General features: G+C 44.3%; 8 protein-coding genes across 8 annotated transcripts; 6 read left to right on the top strand and 2 right to left on the bottom strand.

Annotated features, from left to right (window-relative positions):
• The first annotated feature begins 605 nt into the window (after nucleotides 1-605).
• LOC121394151 (histone H3) lies at nucleotides 606-1,245 on the top strand. The gene has a single exon (XM_041564193.1). The coding sequence runs from the start codon at nucleotides 780-782 to the stop codon at nucleotides 1,188-1,190; it is 411 nt and encodes a 136-aa protein (XP_041420127.1). The 5' UTR covers nucleotides 606-779; the 3' UTR covers nucleotides 1,191-1,245.
• Nucleotides 1,246-1,393: 148 nt separating this feature from the next.
• On the top strand, nucleotides 1,394-2,879 carry LOC108717647 (histone H4). The gene has a single exon (XM_018264870.2). The coding sequence runs from the start codon at nucleotides 2,516-2,518 to the stop codon at nucleotides 2,825-2,827; it is 312 nt and encodes a 103-aa protein (XP_018120359.1). The 5' UTR covers nucleotides 1,394-2,515; the 3' UTR covers nucleotides 2,828-2,879.
• Nucleotides 2,880-3,611: 732 nt separating this feature from the next.
• LOC108717644 (histone H2A type 1-like) lies at nucleotides 3,612-4,103 on the bottom strand. Its single transcript, XM_018264866.2, has one exon. The coding sequence runs from the start codon at nucleotides 4,049-4,051 to the stop codon at nucleotides 3,659-3,661; it is 393 nt and encodes a 130-aa protein (XP_018120355.1). The 5' UTR covers nucleotides 4,052-4,103; the 3' UTR covers nucleotides 3,612-3,658.
• Nucleotides 4,104-4,390: 287 nt separating this feature from the next.
• On the top strand, nucleotides 4,391-4,874 carry LOC108717646 (histone H2B 1.1-like). Its single transcript, XM_018264869.2, has one exon. The coding sequence runs from the start codon at nucleotides 4,440-4,442 to the stop codon at nucleotides 4,818-4,820; it is 381 nt and encodes a 126-aa protein (XP_018120358.1). The 5' UTR covers nucleotides 4,391-4,439; the 3' UTR covers nucleotides 4,821-4,874.
• LOC121394152 (histone H2B 1.1-like) lies at nucleotides 4,422-17,906 on the top strand. The gene is made up of 2 exons (XM_041564194.1): nucleotides 4,422-4,439; nucleotides 17,472-17,906. The coding sequence occupies exon 2, from the start codon at nucleotides 17,472-17,474 to the stop codon at nucleotides 17,850-17,852; it is 381 nt and encodes a 126-aa protein (XP_041420128.1). The 5' UTR covers nucleotides 4,422-4,439; the 3' UTR covers nucleotides 17,853-17,906.
• Nucleotides 12,226-13,285, top strand: LOC108717642 (histone H1C). Its single transcript, XM_018264864.2, has one exon. It carries the CDS (start codon nucleotides 12,275-12,277, stop codon nucleotides 12,935-12,937), a length of 663 nt encoding a protein of 220 aa, XP_018120353.2. The 5' UTR covers nucleotides 12,226-12,274; the 3' UTR covers nucleotides 12,938-13,285.
• LOC108717648 (histone H3) lies at nucleotides 13,674-15,923 on the top strand. Its single transcript, XM_018264871.2, has 2 exons — nucleotides 13,674-14,205; nucleotides 15,547-15,923. The coding sequence occupies exons 1-2, from the start codon at nucleotides 13,877-13,879 to the stop codon at nucleotides 15,869-15,871; spliced, it is 654 nt and encodes a 217-aa protein (XP_018120360.2). The 5' UTR covers nucleotides 13,674-13,876; the 3' UTR covers nucleotides 15,872-15,923.
• On the bottom strand, nucleotides 16,674-17,162 carry LOC108717643 (histone H2A type 1-like). Its single transcript, XM_018264865.2, has one exon. It carries the CDS (start codon nucleotides 17,110-17,112, stop codon nucleotides 16,720-16,722), a length of 393 nt encoding a protein of 130 aa, XP_018120354.1. The 5' UTR covers nucleotides 17,113-17,162; the 3' UTR covers nucleotides 16,674-16,719.
• Nucleotides 17,907-21,432: the final 3,526 nt, after the last annotated feature.

Here is a 21,432-nt window from a genome sequence, read left to right as displayed (position 1 = left end):
GCATGTGCACAGTCTTGGTCTTGCAAAGATGTTTAACAAAGTTACAAGATGGTGACCCCCTGGGTAAGTTCATGTTTATGTTTAGTATACAAAATACAGCATCTCTAGCCTTACTCTGTTAGACTTTACTTTCCCTTTAAAATGAAATTTTGAAATTCAGTCTAATCGCACATTTCAACTATTAATTTAGGCAGATTTTGCCGGTGTAATAAAGATTTATATTTAACCACTTCATCTGCAGTCATTCTGCTCAGGTTCTCATTCCTATTGATACAAATGTATTTGAGAGGAAGTGACGTGTATTGGACACATTTGTATCAGTCTGTGTCCCTCCCCTTCTTACTGAGCCCCAGTTTGAATGAATTCATGAAAGTCTCTCTCCAAAGTAACGCGGAAACGAGTTCAGAATCAAGGGACATTCAGGAGGAGTCAGTCGGTACAATACGATCGGATATTATTCTCTAGAAAAGTAACAGAAAATAATATCCGTGCCTTATAAAGGGGCTGAGATTATTTGGCGGGAAGGTTCTAGAACCAGCAACGGTTATTCACCGGCCTAAAGGGTGTTATGACGTCACGAGACTTATAAGCAAATCAAATGGGAGTATTTAGAGCGGGCTCTCTTAGATTTGAATACGAGCCTTCCCTCCAGCCAATAAGATACGAGTTCACTCAATGACTTAATAAATGTAACCAATGAGAAGGAGAGACTGGATATAAATAGGAGGCACTGGAACTGGTTTCTCCACAACGTTTTTGCGCTTTGTAGTGAAGTTACAATGGCTCGTACTAAGCAGACCGCCCGCAAGTCCACCGGAGGGAAAGCTCCCCGCAAGCAGTTGGCCACTAAAGCAGCCAGGAAGAGCGCTCCGGCCACTGGAGGAGTCAAGAAGCCGCATCGTTATCGACCAGGGACAGTCGCTCTCCGAGAAATCCGCCGTTACCAGAAATCCACCGAACTGCTGATCCGCAAGTTGCCTTTCCAGCGCCTGGTCCGTGAGATCGCTCAGGATTTCAAGACCGACCTGCGGTTCCAGAGTTCGGCCGTCATGGCTCTGCAGGAGGCCAGCGAGGCTTATCTGGTCGGTTTGTTTGAGGACACCAACCTGTGCGCCATCCACGCCAAGAGGGTCACCATCATGCCCAAGGACATCCAGCTGGCCCGCAGGATCCGAGGCGAGAGGGCTTAGATACAGCTGCCACTTCTCATACGACAACACAAAGGTTCTTTTCAGAGCCACTAAATCCCAATTACTTGAGCTGAACGCCAGTTATTTCATTTTTATTCAGGGCGGGAAGCCGGAGAGATCTTTGTCTGATAAAAACTATATCGGTTCTACACAACAGGGAGTAATGGGCACGTGACTCTTTTCTCTGGTACCGATGTTAATGTTCCGTCTGTTTCCACAACTTCCCCATGTAACGTGCACATATTCTCTCCCTTATCCGCCCACACGATTATTCCTGCCAGTAAAGTCTGCGGTCTCATCAGCCTGGTTTAGGAATAACCGCTAAAGCTGCAGCTTTTATTGGGGGAACCGTTTAGCAAATAGTTACAATGCTTCGCCGACCCCAGTGATAAACTCCCATGTTTCTATGTAACGTGACAACCGAGCAGAGTTTGGTCTGAGCTCTAGTCTGTGCCAAATAGAACTATGTAGAGTCAGCGCCACCTAGTGACACATGCGCATTAAGAAAGGAAAATAATCGCTTTTTGCTGTTGAAACTGGTTGTGCGCAGGTTTTGGGCATTTGCAAATTCGTACTGATTTTTCTAAGATCTATGGAATGATAAACACGGGCAAAGAATAAACCTTTACATTGGTTTAAGTAAAGTATGTTGGTGACTTTTGAAGGTGATCATTATCCATATAATTCCCCCGACCAAAGATTATGATTCTGACGTCACCAAGGGTTTCAAATGAGCCAATCGGAGGTCAGCAATATTTTAAAGTAGCCAATAGCACAACCATGTCTAAACATGTACAATTAGATCTGTTAGAGAGCAAATATACACGCCGTATATCATAGTTATCGTGTTGTCTATTGTTTCCCTGTCTTTCGCCATTCATTAATGGAAATCAAATCGCTTATTTCCTCAACACGTGAAATTCACAGTCGATTGGTGGCTATAAGAATTCGCTTATGATCGATATAGTCCGAGAATAGAATCTAGTGATGAAATGTATTGCAACATAAGCCAGAAATAATTCCCAAACCATTGATTCCCCATACCCTATTTTAATAATAATAAATCAGGGCAATGTGTAAAAATAATTGGATGAGATTCAATATTTCAGTTACATATTAAAGCTTAAATAGCAAATAACACGGATTTTGCAGACGATATTAAAATGTGGTTTATTTGCTGATTGGAGAAAATGAATGAATCGAAGTAAAAGAAACCACTAACCCCGCCTAATTGTTCAGTTCCCTGTCAGGTCGGCTGTAGTGACATATAAGGCGCAGCTGAACAGTCGACTCCACAGTCTGTATAGAACAGAGAATTTGCAGCAATGTCAGGACGCGGCAAAGGAGGAAAAGGTTTGGGCAAAGGCGGCGCCAAGCGGCACAGGAAGGTCCTGCGAGATAATATCCAGGGTATCACTAAACCCGCCATCCGCCGCCTGGCCCGGAGAGGGGGAGTCAAGCGCATCTCAGGCCTCATATACGAGGAGACTCGTGGCGTTCTCAAGGTTTTCCTAGAAAACGTCATCCGGGACGCCGTCACCTACACCGAACACGCCAAGAGGAAGACCGTTACCGCCATGGATGTGGTGTACGCTCTCAAGCGCCAGGGCCGCACTCTCTACGGCTTTGGGGGTTGAATTCTCTACTGCCGCTAATCTTATATCCAAAGGCTCTTTTCAGAGCCACCAACCCACTCACTAAGCGCTGTGATATTTTTTTCATTTAATGTAGTACTTCAGGCAGTTCTGTAACTGATTTAGTGCTTTAACGGTGACCGAGCGTTATGCTATCCTTGTACCGTTATCACTTTATCCTGTAGTAATGGACAATAAATCTGCGTCTTCCCAACCTCAATTTACACCGATCCTGGAGACCTGAACACCTTGTATTATATACCCAAGTGTAGGCTGCACAGAGAGTTCCATTAAAGCAGAGAAGAGCTGGAAATGAACACAAATTTCCCCTTTGCTCAATGAAATAAACTTGTTCTTTTGCCGAGTGTGCGGTCTCTATATTCTTCCCTATGATTGGTTGGCTCTAGCCACACCCCCGCTCTCTGCCGGAGCCCTGCACAATACTTGCGCGCTATTGGCCAATGTAAATTCTTTACTCATTTTTTGTTGCCGCCAAAATAACGAGCATTCACCGCGGCTGGAAAAGGCGACAAGAACTCCTGTTAGGTTCTTATTGCAAATTGTGTCTAATAAAACAGCTGGGAATTGTGTTTTAGGAGCCGTAAAACGGTCTTTTTCCCAGGATCTTCAAACACCAGACGGAGAAAGGGGAAAAGCTACAGCAGGAACAAACTACTAGCGCGGCAAATACATCGTTACATTAATAAAACGAACAAGGGGTGAAGGAGTTAATTGGGTTCCGCTAATCGGAACATGAACAGGAGTTTCAGCCTTTTCAGCAGGTGTGAGTGGCTCTTAAAAGAGCCTTTGTGTTGTAGGTACTGACTGAGCAGATCACTTGCCCTTGGCCGACTTGGAGCTCTCGGTTTTCTTGGGCAGCAGCACGGACTGGATGTTGGGCAGGACCCCGCCCTGAGCGATAGTGACTCCTCCGAGCAGTTTGTTCAGTTCCTCATCGTTGCGCACAGCGAGCTGCAGGTGTCTGGGGATAATGCGAGTCTTCTTGTTATCACGGGCCGCATTCCCGGCCAATTCCAAAATCTCAGCGGTCAGATACTCCAACACTGCAGCCAGATAGACTGGAGCTCCAGCTCCCACCCGCTCTGCATAATTGCCTTTCCTTAACAGCCGGTGAACACGGCCGACAGGGAACTGTAGCCCAGCCCGAGATGAGCGAGTCTTGGCCTTAGCGCGAGTTTTACCGCCTTGTTTGCCTCTGCCTGACATGCTGACAAATGCTAGTAAAACCTTCCAAATAAAATTCAAAGTAAATATAGATAGCCGCCGGACCGCTTATTTATAGTGTTACCCTGTTTGCTGATTGGGTGAGTTTCAATGCAGCCAATGATAGAAAGTATTTACCAGGAACCAATCAACAGATCGCAAGGCTAATCTACGCTATATTGATTGGACAATCACATGCACAGTTTGTTCTCCTCGCCCCCTTTAACGCAAGCATTTTGCTGAGACGATGTTTCGCTCATGTGAAAGAAATGACCAATAGTAGCCTCAGATACAGGGCAGCCTCGTTTGCATGCGATGGCTATAAAAGGAGCAGCCGGGAGCTGAGGAGACAATAGTGTTTCTTTGTCAACGACTCGTTTGTTAGTGGAAAATGCCTGATCCAGCAAAGTCTGCGCCAGCCGCGAAGAAAGGCTCTAAGAAAGCGGTGACAAAGACCCAGAAGAAAGATGGAAAGAAGCGTAGGAAGAGCAGGAAGGAGAGTTACGCCATTTACGTGTACAAAGTGCTGAAGCAGGTGCACCCGGATACCGGCATCTCTTCCAAGGCGATGAGTATCATGAACTCCTTTGTCAACGACGTGTTCGAGCGCATCGCAGGGGAAGCCTCCCGCCTGGCTCATTACAACAAACGCTCCACCATCACCTCCCGGGAGATCCAGACCGCGGTCCGCCTGCTGCTGCCTGGGGAGTTGGCTAAACACGCCGTGTCCGAGGGCACCAAGGCTGTGACCAAATACACCAGCGCCAAGTAACTGCTCCTTGTCCTGCTCTACTCCCAGCAACACAAAGGCTCTTCTAAGAGCCCCCCATGTTCTCTCTACAAGATCTGCAACTCCCTGTAAGCTCTTGAGCTTGTGCGCACAGACCAATATTTTGGAGTTAAATTCTCTCTTTGGGCTTTAACTATAAAGTGGTTTGGGGTTTAGATAACTCCCTAACTATCTAGAGTTTATATTTCGTGTGTCTATACATAATATGTAAGATGTGCCACTGGCAGACAGATACTTGTTTTTATTCTGTCCAGTTTTGTTTCTAACTTTGTCTCGGTCTTTTCATTATTTCTTTTCCATTTTCTCTCCTTTATTTTCTTAACCCACATTCTGGTGAGACAGAGAAATGAGTTGGGGTGTGGGGGCAGTGGCAGATTAATGACGTGGGGGGTTCCTAGTCTGCCTTCACATGTTCCCCAGCCCTTTAGGCTCCTGCTGGGTCTGGGTGGGTACAGCTCCAGACACATACACCCCAATTCTCTGTTGAACTGGGTTTGGTGCCAGTGATGTCATTGGGTCTGTACACATGCAAGAGCTTTTCCTGCCTTCTAACAGGGCAAATAAAAATATATAAAATGATTGCAAAAAAGTTAAATGGGTTCTTGATCACACACTGGGCCCATAAATTACAGCCCTGTTCCCCAACCAGTGGCTCCTGACCATATCGCTCACCAACTCATTGGATGTTTCTCCCATTGGCCTCAAAGCAGTTTGGTTGCAGAGAAACAAGGTGTATTACTGTCAGAGTCTCCTGTAGGCTGCCAGTCTATATAGGGAATACAAAATAGCTAATCACCCCAACTCTCTAAGTTTAAATGTGGCTCATGGGTAAGAAAGGTTGGGGAGCCCTGGGCTATAGTTTAGAGTAGCCTGTGCATTAATGTGCGGCTCGGGAGAAGCTTATTAACTGCACAAAATAATTTGCATGTTAACCATAGACATGCCAGTAATACTACACCATAAGATGGATAGATTGGAAGCATCAGGCCTGGATTTGCTGTCAGCCCACAAAGGGCTTGGCCAAGGGTCACATGCTGCTCTCTGACTACAGCTGTACCTGGAGAAAGATTTTGACATATTTAAATTTCCCATCCACCCAGTCCCCAATGAAGAAGATCATGTAGGATCAGGTAGCTTCTAATCCTTCTAGATCTCTCTGCAGCCTTTGACACAGTTGACCACACACTCCTCCTTGACAATTCTACACTCTGGCATTCTGGACACTGCTCTTTCATGGTTTACATCTTATCTCTCTGACCGTTCCTTTAAAGTTTCCTTCTCTAACTCTACTTCTACTACTTTCCCACTCTCTGTTGGAGTTCCTCAAGGCTCTGTTCTTGGCCCCCTGCTGTTCTCGCTCTATACAACTTCACTAGGAAAACTCATTCAGTCATTTGGACTTCAGTATCACCTTTATGCTGATGACACCCAACTCTACTTGTCTACTCCTGATCTTTCTAATTCTGTCCTTTCCCAAGTCACAGACTGTCTCTCTGCTGTCTCCTCCTGGATGTCACAGCACCACCTGAAACTGAACCTTTCTAAAACAGAACTCATCATATTTCCTCCTAGATCTTCCCCTGTCCCTCAGATATCACTCACCGTAAACAACACCACCTTTCATTCCACCACACAGGCTGCCTAGGAGTTACCTTATCACATCTGTCTTTTTCATCACACATTCAAACACTTGCAAAATCTTGCCGTATTCAACTGCACAACATTGCTCGAATACGACCCTATCTCGCACCAGGAGTAAGAGAAGAGGGGGAAAAAAGCATCACAAAAAAGAAAGGCCAAGCTGCGGCTCGCTACAGACGGAAACAGTGGTGAACATTTCCAGTGTGCCCCTCTCGATGGAACAACAACAGGTATTAACAAAGGGCCTGTCTTTTGCATTAGTATCAGACCCGGATTTTTTCCAACTAGACATTGAACTTTAGCGCTTTTTCAGGGACATACATCTTAAAGTACAATTTGGACATGTGGGGGTGGAAAATAGGATTGAAAAATTTGGTACCTTTACTGGGCATACCATGGGTCTTAAATCCATAAGTACATACAAACCAGATATATCTAATGTTTTTGTGGATGCCTTTATGTCTAATGTCACAAGGGAGATAGCCAAACTAGAGCAAAAGTATATTCATGGGGAGGTTAATGTACAGTCCAGGAATTTTAATAAAAGGGAATTTGAGGCATTACAGGAAATTAGAAACAACCAGTTGTTGGTAATTAAACCTGCAGATAAGGGAGGGGCGTTGGTGGTAATGGATAAAGAAATGTATATAACAGAGATTAAGCGCCAATTAGGCGATATTGAAACATACAAATTGGTTACCACCAACCCCCTCTTTGATATAAAAAGGAAAATAGATGAATTAATAAAGGAGGCGCTACAAATAGAGGTCATAGACACTACTCTAGTGCAATTTCTACAACAACCTTTTCCTGTCACGCCCATTTTTTACATCCTCCCTAAAATTCACAAAAATCGGGATAATCCACCAGGCCGTCCGATTGTTTCTTGTATAAACTCCATACTGTCTCCCTTTTCTATCTTTGTAGACCAGGTGATTAAGATGTATGTACCTAACCACAGATCCTTTTTAAAGGATACAAATGATTTTTTATCAAAATTGCAAATGGTGTCAGATTTACCGAACAATTTCTTGTTGGTAACTTTCGATGTGGAGAGCCTCTACACCTCCATCCCACATGATGGGGGTGTAGAGGCAGTCCGCATCGAGCTGAGACACGATGAGAGTTTGGATGCATCTCAAAAAAAAAAAAAATTTTTTGATTCGATGTCTCGAGTTAATACTACATAACAATTACTTCTTATTTCAAGATGAGTTCTTTGTACAGATCAAAGGCACAGCTATGGGGTCTAATGTGGCCCCGTCCTATGCGAACATATTTATGAATAATTTTGAAACCAAGCATGTGTATGTAAATGAGTTGTTTTTGCAACATTGTAAGTTATGGTTAAGATTCATCGATGACGTGTTCGCAATATGGACGGGGCCACTATGTACCCTTAAAGACTTTCACCAACAAATTAATTTGGCGTTACCCCATATCAAATTCACACTACACGCTGATGAAAGAAAAATAGCCTTTTTAGATACGATGGTATTAAATCAGGACGGGAAATTGGAAATAGACCTTTTTGTGAAGCCAACTGATAAGAATACACTCCTTCACTACGAGTCATTCCACCCTGTCTCAACAAAAAGGTCATTGCCAAAATCACAATTCCTACAGGTAAAAAGGATTGTTTCCAACAAAGATAGACAGAGTGAACGTCTAGAGGAGATGCAGGATAAATTTGTTCAGAGAGGGTATCTGATGCCCTTATTAAAACAGCAACGGAAAGAAATTGAGGGGGACCGAAAGGAGTGTAAATATCAGGACAAACCTAATAAAAATAAAACTAAGAGGGTTCCATTTATCTCTAAATATACATCTTTAAGTAAAGATGTGGCTAAAATTATCAATAGACACTGGAGTTTGCTTAAGGAGGGGATACCGTCTGTGGAATCCTTTCAAGCTTTACCCCTTATGTCATACAAGAAAAATAGAACCCTTGGTTCTATGCTGGTGAGATCGGACCTAGAGGGCAAACAACTGAGGCAAGGTGTATTACGCCCAAAAAATAATGGGACTTTCCCGTTCCTTTCCTGTAACTGTTGTTCCAACTGTCAAAAGGGAGATAGTGTGTATCATCCACGTAAGGGCAACCCCATCAAGATCAGGGGATATTACACTTGTACATCAACTTTTGTAGTGTATATTGTGAAATGCCCTTGCGGGTATTTATATGTAGGACAGACCACTCGCATGATACGAGATAGGATACGGGAACATAAGTCCGCCATAAGGTTAAAGAAAATAGATCAGGCTGTTGCAAGCCACTTTGTGGAAAAAGGTCATGGGGTCCAACAATTAAAGTTCCAAGTTGTGGATAATGTGCCCAAACTCCGGCGAGGAGGGGATAGAAATAAGGAACTGTTAAAGAAAGAAGCATGGTGGATACGTTGCTTATAAACCATGGAACCCCATGGCCTAAATCGTGAATACGACTTACACTCTATATTCCGCTAAGTATGTTTTTAACTGGATTTTTATTTATGTTTTTAATATTACAGATTTTTGAACAAGAAAATAGCAGCATAGATATGGAGAAGGAGACTCCACCGACAAAACAAAATATAGCATGTTTGTGATCTGTAGTTTGTGATGTGTTTAAGGATTGAGCCACAAGATGGCGCTATACAAGGTAATATAAAAATGTGTAACCATGTGTGAGACATTAACTTGACAAAGGGCCATGCGGCTTGAAACGTTGTTGCGTTTGTTCAGATGATAAAGCCATGAAGTTCCAATAAAGGCTTTTTTAAACAAATCTTCAAGACTGGTGCTGTCTATTGTGATTTTGGGATATTGAAGCTGGTGGAAGTGGACACCAATTGACGTGCACCTGGTCGCTACATCTAAAAATCAAAGTGGTGAGTGCTGGCTGACTATTCGTATATGAACTTTCCCAAGTCACAGACTGTCTCTCTGCTGTCTCCTCCTGGATGTCACAGCGCCACCTGAAACTGAACCTTTCTAAAACAGAACTCATTATATTTCCTCCTAGATCTTCCCCTGTCCCTCAGATATCACTCACCATAAACAACACCACCTTTCATTCCACCACACAGGCTGCCTAGGAGTTATCTTAGACTCTCATCTGTCTTTTTCACCACACATTCAAACACTTGCAAAATCTTGCCGTATTCAACTGCGCAACATTGCTCGAATACGACCCTATCTCAGTTCAGAATTAGGGATGTCGCGGACTGTTCTGCGGCGAACATCGGCTGTTCGCGTCCGCCGCAAGTTCGCGAACGTCGCGCGACGTTCGCCAATAGGCGTTCGCGTCAAAATCGTTCGACCATTCGACCATTCGGTCGCTAAAATCGAACGATTTTCGTTCGATTCGAACGAAAATCGTTCGATCGAACGATTAAAATCCTTCGATCGTTCGAATCGAACGATTTTCGGATGTTCGAAGTTCGCGAACTGTTCGCATTTTTTGCCGGTGTTCGCGAACGGCGTTCGCGAACACATTATCGGCGGTTCGCTACATCCCTATTCAGAATCAACTAAAACACTGATTCAGTCTCTCATCATCTCCCTCCTTGATTACTGCAACTTACTCCTCACAGGTATTCCAACAAGTCACCTTTCACAACTCCAATCTGTTCTAAATGCGGCCGCTAGACTCATTCATCTATCTCACCGCTCAACATCAGCTGCTCCCATATGTATGTCCCTTCACTGGCTCCCAATCTCTTCTAGAATCAAATTCAACCTACTTACACTCACATTCAAGGCCCTTAATAATGAAACCCCTCCCTATATTTCATCTCTAATCTCCAAATACTCTCCTTCACGAAACCTACGCTCTGCTTCTGATCTTCGCCTCACTTCTCCTCTGGTCACTTCTGCCCATTCTCGTCTACAAGACTTCTCTCCGGCCTCTGCTTTTCTCTGGAACTCTCTGCCTCCAGCTGTCAGACTTTCTCCTTCTTTCCAAACTTTCAAGCTCTCCTTAAAGACCCATCTGTTTAAAGAGGCTTATTCAATGTACCTTAATTAATCATTGCTGTATCAAAAATGACAAAATGTTTATATAATCCTAATGTCTCAATTGTACCCTAACCTTTTAGTTTGTAAACTCTAATCTCTAGGTCCTTCTAACACTATTGTACTCTGTAATCCTTGTTTTTTATCCACCATTTATTCCCTGTTTGCTATAACTGCAGTAAAGCACTGCGTATCTTGACAGCGCTATATAAATAAATGATGATCATGATGTAGCAGTGACAAGGGGATGAGGTGCAAGCAGCCAGGGTTAAGTGAAGGTGCAATCAGCAAGGGGGGATCCAAAATGGGCAGCCCTCCAAACTATCTTTAAAATTCCTTTATTCTCATCAGCAGGGCGACATTAACTACAATGTTTCAAGCCTGTCACTGCTCTTTATCAAGCCAATATACAAGTGTATGACTCCTCCTTTTATCCTTTATTAGATACAGCACCACCACGTGTTACTTTGACAAAAACACAAGATACAATGTTTCCTAAAAAGACTCCACTTATCTGATACGATTTCACTTAGAAGTACAAATTTCACATGTAGCAACTTGTATCCACATAAATGTTGTAAAGGAACACAATAAAACTAGGAAATCTACAATTTTAGGAGACAAATACTATTCTCTGTTCAAGCCCTCAGGAGTCAGACTGGCCACTTTCCGGATCCACCATGTCTCCTTATACAGCCAACTTGCACAACTTGCCCTTCTGCTTTGCTGACTCGCCCCCACTGCACTGATGGCTAAAGTTAGAGTTGGGCTGGAACTAGGGGGGAGGCAGCAGAGTTATGTGACTAGTGTCCCACATTGTTGTGCTCTAGGCAAGTACATCTTCTGCCTGACCCTAATGACTGTCCTGTCTGGAACTACCAATGCCAAGGAAACAAGGACACGACTGTTCTGCCAGTGAAGAACCAGCCCCTGTTTCCTTTAGCCAAAACATTTCTCTCTAACAACCAAACTTAAGCCTGACACAAATGTCCCAAAATAAAATTCTTGGCCCATTTCTCACACATTAATTGAATTACTTTGAGCCCTGGAAACATTTCTTCGTTACTGTAACGAGCTTGTGGCTCTGGCTCCCTGTGGCACTTGCCAAAATGCTTTTTTCTCTCTACTGGGAGGATAAACCTAATGTCCCTTCTGCTGGGCCCATACTGGCGAGTAAATATCAATAATGGGAAGAGGAAGTAAATCCAATGCAGTGAGTGGGGCCCTTCCCTGAGTGTTTCACCCCATATCCCTCAGCAAAGCTTCTGCCCTGTGCGACTTGTCTGGGAGTCCCGAGCCCTCACATTCCCCTTATTGGCCTCCCCTCTCATCCACACCCGCCCATATTGTACCCGGGGCTCCTCTATCTCTGGGGGAAGAGAAACAAAATGATGAAACCTGATACAAACGAGAAAGAAATGAGCCCACGGGAAGATCCGGAACGTTTCCAGGTAGTGTCCTGAATAAACCCGAGTTGTTCCGGCCAATCTCTGTAACCAGCAGCGAATAAGCCCTTTATCGGCCACGGGCACTTACTAAGGAAAAGGATCCCACACAAACTGGGGCACATTTATCATCAGAGACAAGAGAACCCCCCATTTTCCAGACTCTAAAAACACAGACTCCCACCTGCCCCATAGTTTCCACCAGCGAGAATTAATGGGCGGGGTTTGCTTCTCAACCAATGAAGTTTAACTATAAAAGCTGGCCAATCAGGGACCCAGAAAAGATGAATATAAGGAGGTCGAGAAAAACTGAAAGTTTAGATTTTAGTTCGCGTGAGTGAATTTACTTCAAAAATGACAGAAACTGCTGCAACTGAGACAACTCCCGCCGCTCCCCCGGCAGAACCCAAACAGAAGAAGAAGCAGCAGCCTAAGAAGGCAGCGGGAGGCGCTAAGGCCAAGAAACCCTCCGGACCGAGCGCATCTGAGCTGATCGTGAAATCCGTGACCGCCTCTAAGGAGCGAGGTGGGGTGTCCCTGGCCGCTCTCAAGAAGGCCTTGGCTGCCGGAGGTTACGATGTGGAGAGGAACAATAGTCGCCTCAAGTTGGCTCTCAAGGCTTTGGTCACTAAGGGGACTCTCACCCAAGTCAAAGGCAGCGGAGCCTCTGGATCCTTCAAACTGAACAAGAAGCAGCTGGAGACCAAGGTGAAGGCGGTGGCCAAGAAGAAACTCGCGGCGCCCAAAGCCAAGAAACCCGTCACGGCAAAAAAAACGCCCAAGTCCCCTAAAAAGCCCAAGAAGGTCTCGGCAGCAGCAAAGAGCCCCAAGAAGGCGAAGAAACCGGTAAAGGCCGCCAAAAGCCCCAAGAAGCCCAAAGCTGTTAAACCCAAGAAGGTGACCAAGAGTCCAGCTAAAAAGGCCACTAAGCCCAAAGCTGCTAAGGCCAAAATGGCCAAGCCCAAAATAGCCAAAGCCAAGGCGGCTAAGGGGAAGAAGGCTGCGGCTAAAAAGTAATTTGGTTCCGGTGTCCCTGACTATCCCCCCCCCCACCCTCAAAGGCTCTTTTCAGAGCCACCACCAACTCCGTCAGAAGAGCCGACACTGACTGCTCATTGGCTCCATTATGTCAGGGAGGCTTTCTGGTATCTGCTGAATTGTGCGATGCCCAGTCCTGATCTTTCAGCCCCATCTCCCCTTAACTGTGTCTCCCACACAAGTCACTGCGCAGAACTAGTCTGACACTTCCACCTTCTCCAAACGCTTAAGGTTTATCCTCCGCTAGAAATTCAGTCTAATCGCGCGTTTCAACTATTCATTTAGGCCGATTTTGCCTGTGTAATAAAGATTTCTATTTAACCACTTCATCTGCAGTCATTCTGCTCAGGTTCTCATTCCTATTGATACAAATGTATTTGAGAGGAAGTGACGTGTATTGGACACATTTGTATCAGTCCGTGTCCCTCCCCTTCTTACTGGGCCCCAGCGCCTGGTTTTGGGCAGTTTGAATGATTTAATGAAAGTCTCTCCATAGTAACGAACAGGAGGCGGCGGGTCTCGCGGAAACGAGTTCAGACTCGAGGGAAATTCACGGGGAGTCACTCAGTACAATAAGATCTGATATTATTCTCTAGAAAAGGAATGTAACAAAGGGAAAATACTATCCGTGCCTTGTAAGGGGGCTGAGATTATTTGGCGGGAAGGTTCCAGCCCCAGCAACGGTTATTCACTGGCCTAAAGGGGTTTATGACGTCGCAAGATTTATAAGCAAATCAAAGGAGATTATTTAGAGCGGGCTCTCTTAGATTTGAATACGAGCCTTCCCTCCAGCCAATAAGATACGAGTTCACTCAATGACTTAATAAATGTAACCAATGAGAAGGAGAGACTGGATATAAATAGGAGGCACTGGGACTAGTTTCTTCACAAGTTTTTGCGCTTTATAGTGAAGTGATTATGGCTCGTACTAAGCAGACCGCCCGCAAGTCCACCGGAGGGAAAGCTCCCCGCAAGCAGTTGGCCACTAAAGCAGCCAGGAAGAGCGCTCCGGCCACTGGAGGAGTCAAGAAGCCGCATCGTTATCGACCAGGGACAGTCGCTCTCCGAGAAATCCGCCGTTACCAGAAATCCACCGAACTGCTGATCCGCAAGTTGCCTTTCCAGCGCCTGGTCCGTGAGATTGCTCAGGATTTCAAGACCGACCTGCGGTTCCAGAGTTCGGCCGTCATGGCTCTGCAGGAGGCCAGCGAGGCTTATCTGGTCGGTTTGTTTGAGGACACCAACCTGTGCGCCATCCACGCCAAGAGGGTCACCATCATGCCCAAGGACATCCAGCTGGCCCGCAGGATCCGAGGCGAGAGGGCTTAGATACAGCTGCCACTTCTCATACGACAACACAAAGGTTCTTTTCAGAGCCACTAAATCCCAATTACTTGAGCTGAACGCCAGTTATTCCCTTTCTATTCGGGGGGGGGGGAGCCGGAGAGATCGTTGTCTGATAAAAACTATATCGGTTCTACACAACAGGGAGTACTGGGCACGTGACTCTTTACTCTGGTACCGATGTTAATGTTCCGTCTGTTTCCACAACCTCCCCGTGTAACGTGCACATATTCTCTCCCTTATCCGCCCACACGACTTATTCCTGCCAGTAAAGTCTGCGGTCTCATCAGCCTGTTTTAGGAATAACCGCTAAAGCTGCAGCTTTTATTGGGGGGACCGTTTCGCCGACCCCAGTGATAAACTCCCATGTTTCTATGTAACGTGACAACCGAGCAGAGTTTGGTCTGAGCTCTAGTCTGTGCCAAATAGAACTATGTAGAGTCAGCGCCACCTAGTGACACATGCGCATTGAAAACGGATATAATCGCTTTTTGCTTTGAGACTCGATGTGAGTTGTGTTTGGTACATTCGTATTGATTGTTTCTAAAATCTATGGAATGATAAACACGAGCAAATGAATAAACCTTTACATTGGTTTAAGTTTAGTATGTTGGTGACCTTTAAAGGTGATCATTAACAAGATAATTCCCAGAACAAAGATTGATTCTGACGTCACTAAGGTTTTCAAATGAGCCAATCGCAGGTCAAACTTTTTTTAAAGTAGCCAATAGAGCAACAATTTCTAATCATGTTCAATTAGAGCTGTAAAAGGGCAGATATCCACATCATATTATCACGTAATCTATTGTTTCCCTGACTTTCTTTCTTCATTCAGTAATGGAAATCAAATCAATTATTTCCCAATTACGTGAAATTCATTGGTGGTTATAAGAATTCGCATATGATTGATATAGTCAGGGAATAGAATCTAGTGATGAAATGTATTGCAATATAGGCCAAAAATAATTCCCAAACAATTTATTCCCCTACCCAATAATAATAATAAATCAGGGCAATGTGTAAAGAAAATTGAATGAGATTCAATATCTCCGTTACATATTAAATAGCAAATAACACGGATTTTGCAGATATAAAAAGATGGTTTATTTGCTGATTGGAGAAAATAAATGAATCGAAGTGAAAGAAACACTAACCCCGCCCAATTGTTCAGTTCCCTGTCAGGTCGGCTTTAGTGACATATAAGGCGCAGCTGAACAGTCGACGCCACAGTCTGTGTAGAACAGAGAATTTGCAGCAATGTCAGGACGCGGCAAAGGAGGAAAAGGTTTGGGCAAAGGCGGCGCCAAGCGGCACAGGAAGGTCCTGCGAGATAATATCCAGGGTATCACTAAACCCGCCATCCGCCGCCTGGCCCGGAGAGGGGGAGTCAAGCGCATCTCAGGCCTCATATACGAGGAGACTCGTGGCGTTCTCAAGGTTTTCCTAGAGAATGTCATCCGGGACGCCGTCACCTACACCGAACACGCCAAGAGGAAGACCGTTACCGCCATGGATGTGGTGTACGCTCTCAAGCGCCAGGGCCGCACTCTCTACGGCTTTGGGGGTTGAATTTACTTATACCTTTAATCTCATATCCAAAGGCTCTTTTCAGAGCCACCAACCCACTCGCTAAGCGCTGTGATATTTTTTCATTCGATCTATTCATGAAGTTTTATAACTTAGCGTTTTATTGTGATCGAGCGTTATAATGTTTTATATTTATGGATCGCGCTGTCTCCTTGTACCGGTATCACTTTATCGTGTAATAATGTACAGTAGAAATCTACACCGATCCTAGACAACGATTTTGTTGCTGAACACCTTTTTATTACCGTATATGCTTAAGTGTAACCTGCTTGGGGAATTTATTGGGGTAGAGTTGTATACAAACGGGTCTCTGCCCAGTGTGCTTTTTGATCTGCTGGATATTTCCGAAAATGCCCTAATCCTCCATATGATTGGTTGGCTCTAGACACACCCCGCTCTTTGCCGGAGGCCTGTACAATACTTGCGCGCTATTGGCCAGTTTAAACACTTTCCTCGCAAGTGACATTTTGTTGCCGCCAAAATAACGAGCGTTCGCCGAGGCTGGAAAAGGCGAAAACAATTCCTGTATTAGGCTCCTGTTGCAACAAGTTGTGTCCAATAGAACTGCGGGGAATGGGATTTAGGAGCTATAAAACGTGGGTCTTATACCAGTCTCAGTAAATCTTCAGGCGTATAAGGGGGAAATATACAGCAATAACAGATTATCCTACGAGCGTGGGAAATACATTTGTTACATTAATAAAAGGAACAAGGGGTGAAGGAGTTAATTGAGTTCCGCTAATCGGAACATGAACAGGAGTTTCAGCCTTTTCAGCAGGTGTGAGTGGCTCTTAAAAGAGCCTTTGTGTTGTAGGTACTGACTGAGCAGATCACTTGCTCTTGGCCGACTTGGAGCTCTCGGTTTTCTTGGGCAGCAGCACGGACTGGATGTTGGGCAGGACCCCGCCCTGAGCGATAGTGACTCCTCCGAGCAGTTTGTTCAGTTCCTCATCGTTGCGCACAGCGAGCTGCAGGTGTCTGGGGATAATGCGAGTCTTCTTGTTATCACGGGCCGCATTCCCGGCTAATTCCAAAATCTCAGCGGTCAGATACTCCAACACTGCAGCCAGATAGACTGGAGCTCCGGCTCCCACCCGCTCTGCATAATTTCCTTTCCTTAACAGCCGGTGAACACGGCCAACAGGGAACTGTAGCCCAGCCCGAGATGAGCGAGTCTTGGCCTTAGCGCGGGTTTTACCGCCTTGTTTGCCTCTGCCTGACATGCTGTAAAATGCTAGTTAGACCTTCCAAATAAAATTCGAAGTAAATATACAGCGCCGCCGGACCGCTTATTTATAGTGTTACCCTGTTTGCTGATTGGGTAAGTTTCAATGCAGCCAATGATAGAAAGTATTTACCAGGAACCAATCAACAGATTGCAAGGCTAATCTGAGCTATATTGATTGGACAATCACATGGCACGAATCCCTAGCGGTAGATGTTCGCTCATTTGATTGAAATGACCAATAGAAGCCTCAGATACCGGGCAGCCTCGTTTGCATGCGATGGCTATAAAAAGAGCAGCCGGGAGCTGTGGAGACAATAGTGTTTCGTTGTCAGCGAACGTGTTTGTAAGCGGAAAATGCCTGATCCAGCAAAGTCAGCGCCAGCCGCGAAGAAAGGCTCTAAGAAAGCGGTGACTAAGACCCAGAAGAAAGATGGAAAGAAGCGTAGGAAGAGCAGGAAGGAGAGTTACGCCATTTACGTGTACAAAGTGCTGAAGCAGGTGCACCCGGATACCGGCATCTCTTCCAAGGCGATGAGTATCATGAACTCCTTTGTCAACGACGTGTTCGAGCGCATCGCAGGGGAAGCCTCCCGCCTGGCTCATTACAACAAACGCTCCACCATCACCTCCCGGGAGATCCAGACCGCGGTCCGCCTGCTGCTGCCTGGGGAGTTGGCTAAACACGCCGTGTCCGAGGGCACCAAGGCTGTGACCAAATACACCAGCGCCAAGTAACTGCTCCTTGTCCTGCTCTACTCCCAGCAACACAAAGGCTCTTCTAAGAGCCCCCCATGTTCTCTCTATAAGAACTGCAACTCCCTGTAAGCTCTTGAGCTTGTGCGCACAGACCAATATGTTGTCTTTTCCTTGCGATTTACTAAAAATTGATATTTTTTGTTATACCTAATTTGGTGGGAGGAGCCACTGACACGCAGACTTACTTCCTAGTGCTTTTTTTTTTTTTTCCTGGTCTGTCCCTTGTTTTCTTCCCTATCCACATTTCTTTCCCCTCTCTTAGTTCTCGGCCGGTCAGTTCTATTTCTCTTCTCTATGGTCTCCTGATCCCCAAACCCTCCCTGCCTGTAACCTCCCCAGGTAACTCTCGGCTGGGGCTACTCGGTGGTGGCGAATGGTTTATGATAAGTAAACCTTTAAAATAAGTGAATGTAAAATGGAGTATAGTATTCTAAGCACCTTTGCACTAGTCGTTCATTTTAATTTTATTCCAAGATATTAAGGGATACATGTACTATTAACATACATTTTACATTATTTTTTTTTATTCCAGGATAGTAAATGGGCTTATGAGTAAGTGCCCCATTAGGCACGAAACACTTCAGGTTGTATGTCCTAATAAATTTTCTACTTTCTGTTCTTACTTTTTTAACAATTTGTTCTTGATTATTGGAGATCCTCACACTCTTCCTTTTGGATCTAGTGTCATGTAAAGTCAAAAAAATAAAATTCTATTTTTACTTTCATTAATGAAAAAGAAACCTATCTCCAATATACTTTAATTAAAAAATATGTACCGTTTTTATAAGAAACCTGACTGTATGCAGTGAAATTCTCCCTTCATTTACTGCTGTGGATAGGAATTGTCAGACGGTCCCTAACTGCTCTGCAGAGAAACAATCACACTTATGAACAGCAGGGGGATCCCCCGCCTTACTTCCCAGCCATGCAGAACTCAAGCAGCTTTGTTTATGACGATCCCTAAGCAGCCCAGACCACACTGAGCATGTGCACAGTCTTGGTCTTGCAAAGATGTATAACAAAATTACAAGATGGTGACCCCCTGTGGCCAACTTTGAAAGCATAAATTATTTGTTTGATTAGGCTTGTGGTGCAGTAAGTTCATGTTTATGTTTAGTATACAAAATACAGCATTTCTAGCCTTATTCTATTTTATAATATATTTTAGACTTTACATGCCCTTAAATCGTTTTAAACGTTTCTACCAAAACCTGAATAATCTTAATTTAAGGGTAAATCCTTCAACATAGGGGAATAATCCTTTATTATTATAGATATAAAATAACAGAATAAAATTTATGTTGTTCTATCAAGTTAATGATGTCCTTTGTATATATATATTATTATTATTATAATTAGTGTCACCAGTCCCTTGGGAAACAGTTACCCCAATGTTTTTATATATCCGTAACCTTTTTATTGTCTAAGGGGGCCCAGCCTTAAGGCCAGTTAGGGGGAGATTTGGGGTGAGTGTTTATTTGTGCCCCCAGTACCCCTGGAACTATAACAGGATGACTGTTACCCCAATATTTCTGTAAATCTGTAGCCTTATGAGCTAAGGAGCCTCAAGGACATTTGGGGTGAGTGCTTATTTGTACCCTGGAACTATAGCAGGGTGACTGTTACCCCAATGTTTCTATATATCTGTAACCTTGTTATGAGCTAAGGGGGTCCAGTCTGAAGGTCAGTTAGGGGGAGATTTGGGGTGAGTGCTTATTTGTACCCTGGGTACCCCTGGAACTATAGCAGGGTGACTGTTACCCCAATGTTTCTATATATATATCTGTAACCTTGTTATGAGCTAAGGGGGCCCAGTCTGAAGGTCAGTTAGGGGGAGATTTGGGGTGTTTATTTGTGCCCTGGGTACCCCTGGATTTATAACAAGGTGATGGTCACATGGCGCTTAGTTTTCCGGAGTCGCAGAAGTTGCCTCGCGAGGAATCTTCAGACGACTTCGGAAAACAAAGCGCCGCGTGTGCCTTACCCCAGGAGATTTTTGTTTTAGCCAGCGGAGGGCAGGGTGAAAGCAGTTCAGGGAGATTATCGCCCTGAAGAAGAGATTTGCCGCTGGGGTGACTAATCTCCCCAAATCTGCTAGTGTGGCCTGACCCTTAAGGAAGAAAGGAGCAAATGCTGTAAATGAGTAAAATGGCTCATTCCAGACATTGTTCAGAAGAACAGAGCACTTTGATTAAAGAGGGGAAAACATATAAAGAAGTACAGAAAATGACAGTCTGATCAGCTAAAATAATCTCAAATGCTTTTAAATGGCACCAAAACCTGAAAGATGTGGAAGAAAATGGAAAGCTATCGTTCAATTGAATAGAAGCAAAGCCAAAATGATAAAGACTCATCCAATGATCAGCTCCAGGAAGATCAAAAAAGGTCTAGAAGTACCTGTGAAACTGTTACAATTAGAAGACGACTATGTGAAGCCAAACTGTCTTGCTAAAGTCCCATAGTTGAAAAAAAGATGTCCTGAAGAGCTTAGAGCTTACAATTTGCCATATTTCTCATACTATGGAGTTCATATTAAGGGTCAGTTTCAATACATAAAAATATTTGAAGAGGTCATGTTGCGTTATCCCGAAGAAGAAATTCCATTGAAATGGGGATTTGAACATGAAAACGACCCCAAACTCACCAGTAAATGAGCAACATCTTGTTTCCAGACCAACAAGACTGATGTTATGGAGGGGCCCAAACCCTGGACTTTAATCCAATAGGAAACTTGTGGGGTGACATAAAAATGGTGTTTGTGAGACAAAAGCAAGAAATGCAGAAGAATTGTGGAATGTAAGAGGTTGTTGGAAGTTGTTGGACTCCATGTAACACAGATGTGCAGCAGTTCTACAGAAACACTGATTATACAACTAAATATTAGTTCAGTCATTCAAAGGAAAGCAAAATCCAGAAACATGTTTCAGTTTATACAGTGAATGTTTGAGTTTATAAAGAAGAATGCAGACGCTCTTCTGTAAAGGAATAACACAAATTTGATACATTTCTCTTCTGACTTGGAATACAATGTGCAGACCCCCCCAGTGCATTTGTGTGTATGGAAATAAAAGCTATTTTCAGGATTTTGAGCTTTATTCACTCTTTTTAAACGCGCTGCTGTTATTCTGAACACAACTGTATCTGTGACCGTGTTATGATCTAAGGAGCCCAGCGTGAAGGCCACGCTCACCCTTCTTGTTCTTTGCTATTGTGTCATTCTGCCTGTGGTCTGAGACCAGGGATAAATAATAATAATAATAATCCAGTTCTCAGCATCAACAGTTACAGACAGAGCTGGAGGAATGCAGGAGACCCCCTTCTGATTAGAGCAGTACCAGCGATTGAAGTACGAGAGAGGGAGAGAGACCCCTTCTAATAGAGGGGGGTACTGAAGAGAGGCCCTTGATTATAGAAGTACAGGAGAGTCCCTTCTGAGTAAAGTGCAGGTTCTATATGTTGTGAGTAAAACTTATGTGTTGATGTCAGAATAAATTTTATGGAGCACTCCTTACATATTATTACAACATAACATGAGATGCTTACCTATCGAGTCACCTGT

Source organism: Xenopus laevis, chromosome 5S (genome assembly GCF_017654675.1).
Source record: "Xenopus laevis strain J_2021 chromosome 5S, Xenopus_laevis_v10.1, whole genome shotgun sequence".
Classification (NCBI taxonomy): Eukaryota; Metazoa; Chordata; class Amphibia; order Anura; family Pipidae; genus Xenopus; species Xenopus laevis.
This window is presented reverse-complemented; position numbering and strand designations above follow the sequence as displayed.

Bases quoted from the DNA above. Each gene is read 5' to 3' on its own strand.
- LOC121394151 (XM_041564193.1), top strand. From the start codon at position 780: ATGGCTCGTACTAAGCAGACCGCCCGCAAGTCCACCGGAGGGAAAGCT.
- LOC108717647 (XM_018264870.2), top strand. From the start codon at position 2,516: ATGTCAGGACGCGGCAAAGGAGGAAAAGGTTTGGGCAAAGGCGGCGCC.
- LOC108717644 (XM_018264866.2), bottom strand. From the start codon at position 4,051: ATGTCAGGCAGAGGCAAACAAGGCGGTAAAACTCGCGCTAAGGCCAAG.
- LOC108717646 (XM_018264869.2), top strand. From the start codon at position 4,440: ATGCCTGATCCAGCAAAGTCTGCGCCAGCCGCGAAGAAAGGCTCTAAG.
- LOC108717642 (XM_018264864.2), top strand. From the start codon at position 12,275: ATGACAGAAACTGCTGCAACTGAGACAACTCCCGCCGCTCCCCCGGCA.
- LOC108717648 (XM_018264871.2), top strand. From the start codon at position 13,877: ATGGCTCGTACTAAGCAGACCGCCCGCAAGTCCACCGGAGGGAAAGCT. The intron at 14,206-15,546 runs GTGCGCCATCCA...TGTGTAGAACAG, and splicing joins TTGTTTGAGGACACCAACCT to AGAATTTGCAGCAATGTCAG.
- LOC108717643 (XM_018264865.2), bottom strand. From the start codon at position 17,112: ATGTCAGGCAGAGGCAAACAAGGCGGTAAAACCCGCGCTAAGGCCAAG.
- LOC121394152 (XM_041564194.1), top strand. From the start codon at position 17,472: ATGCCTGATCCAGCAAAGTCAGCGCCAGCCGCGAAGAAAGGCTCTAAG.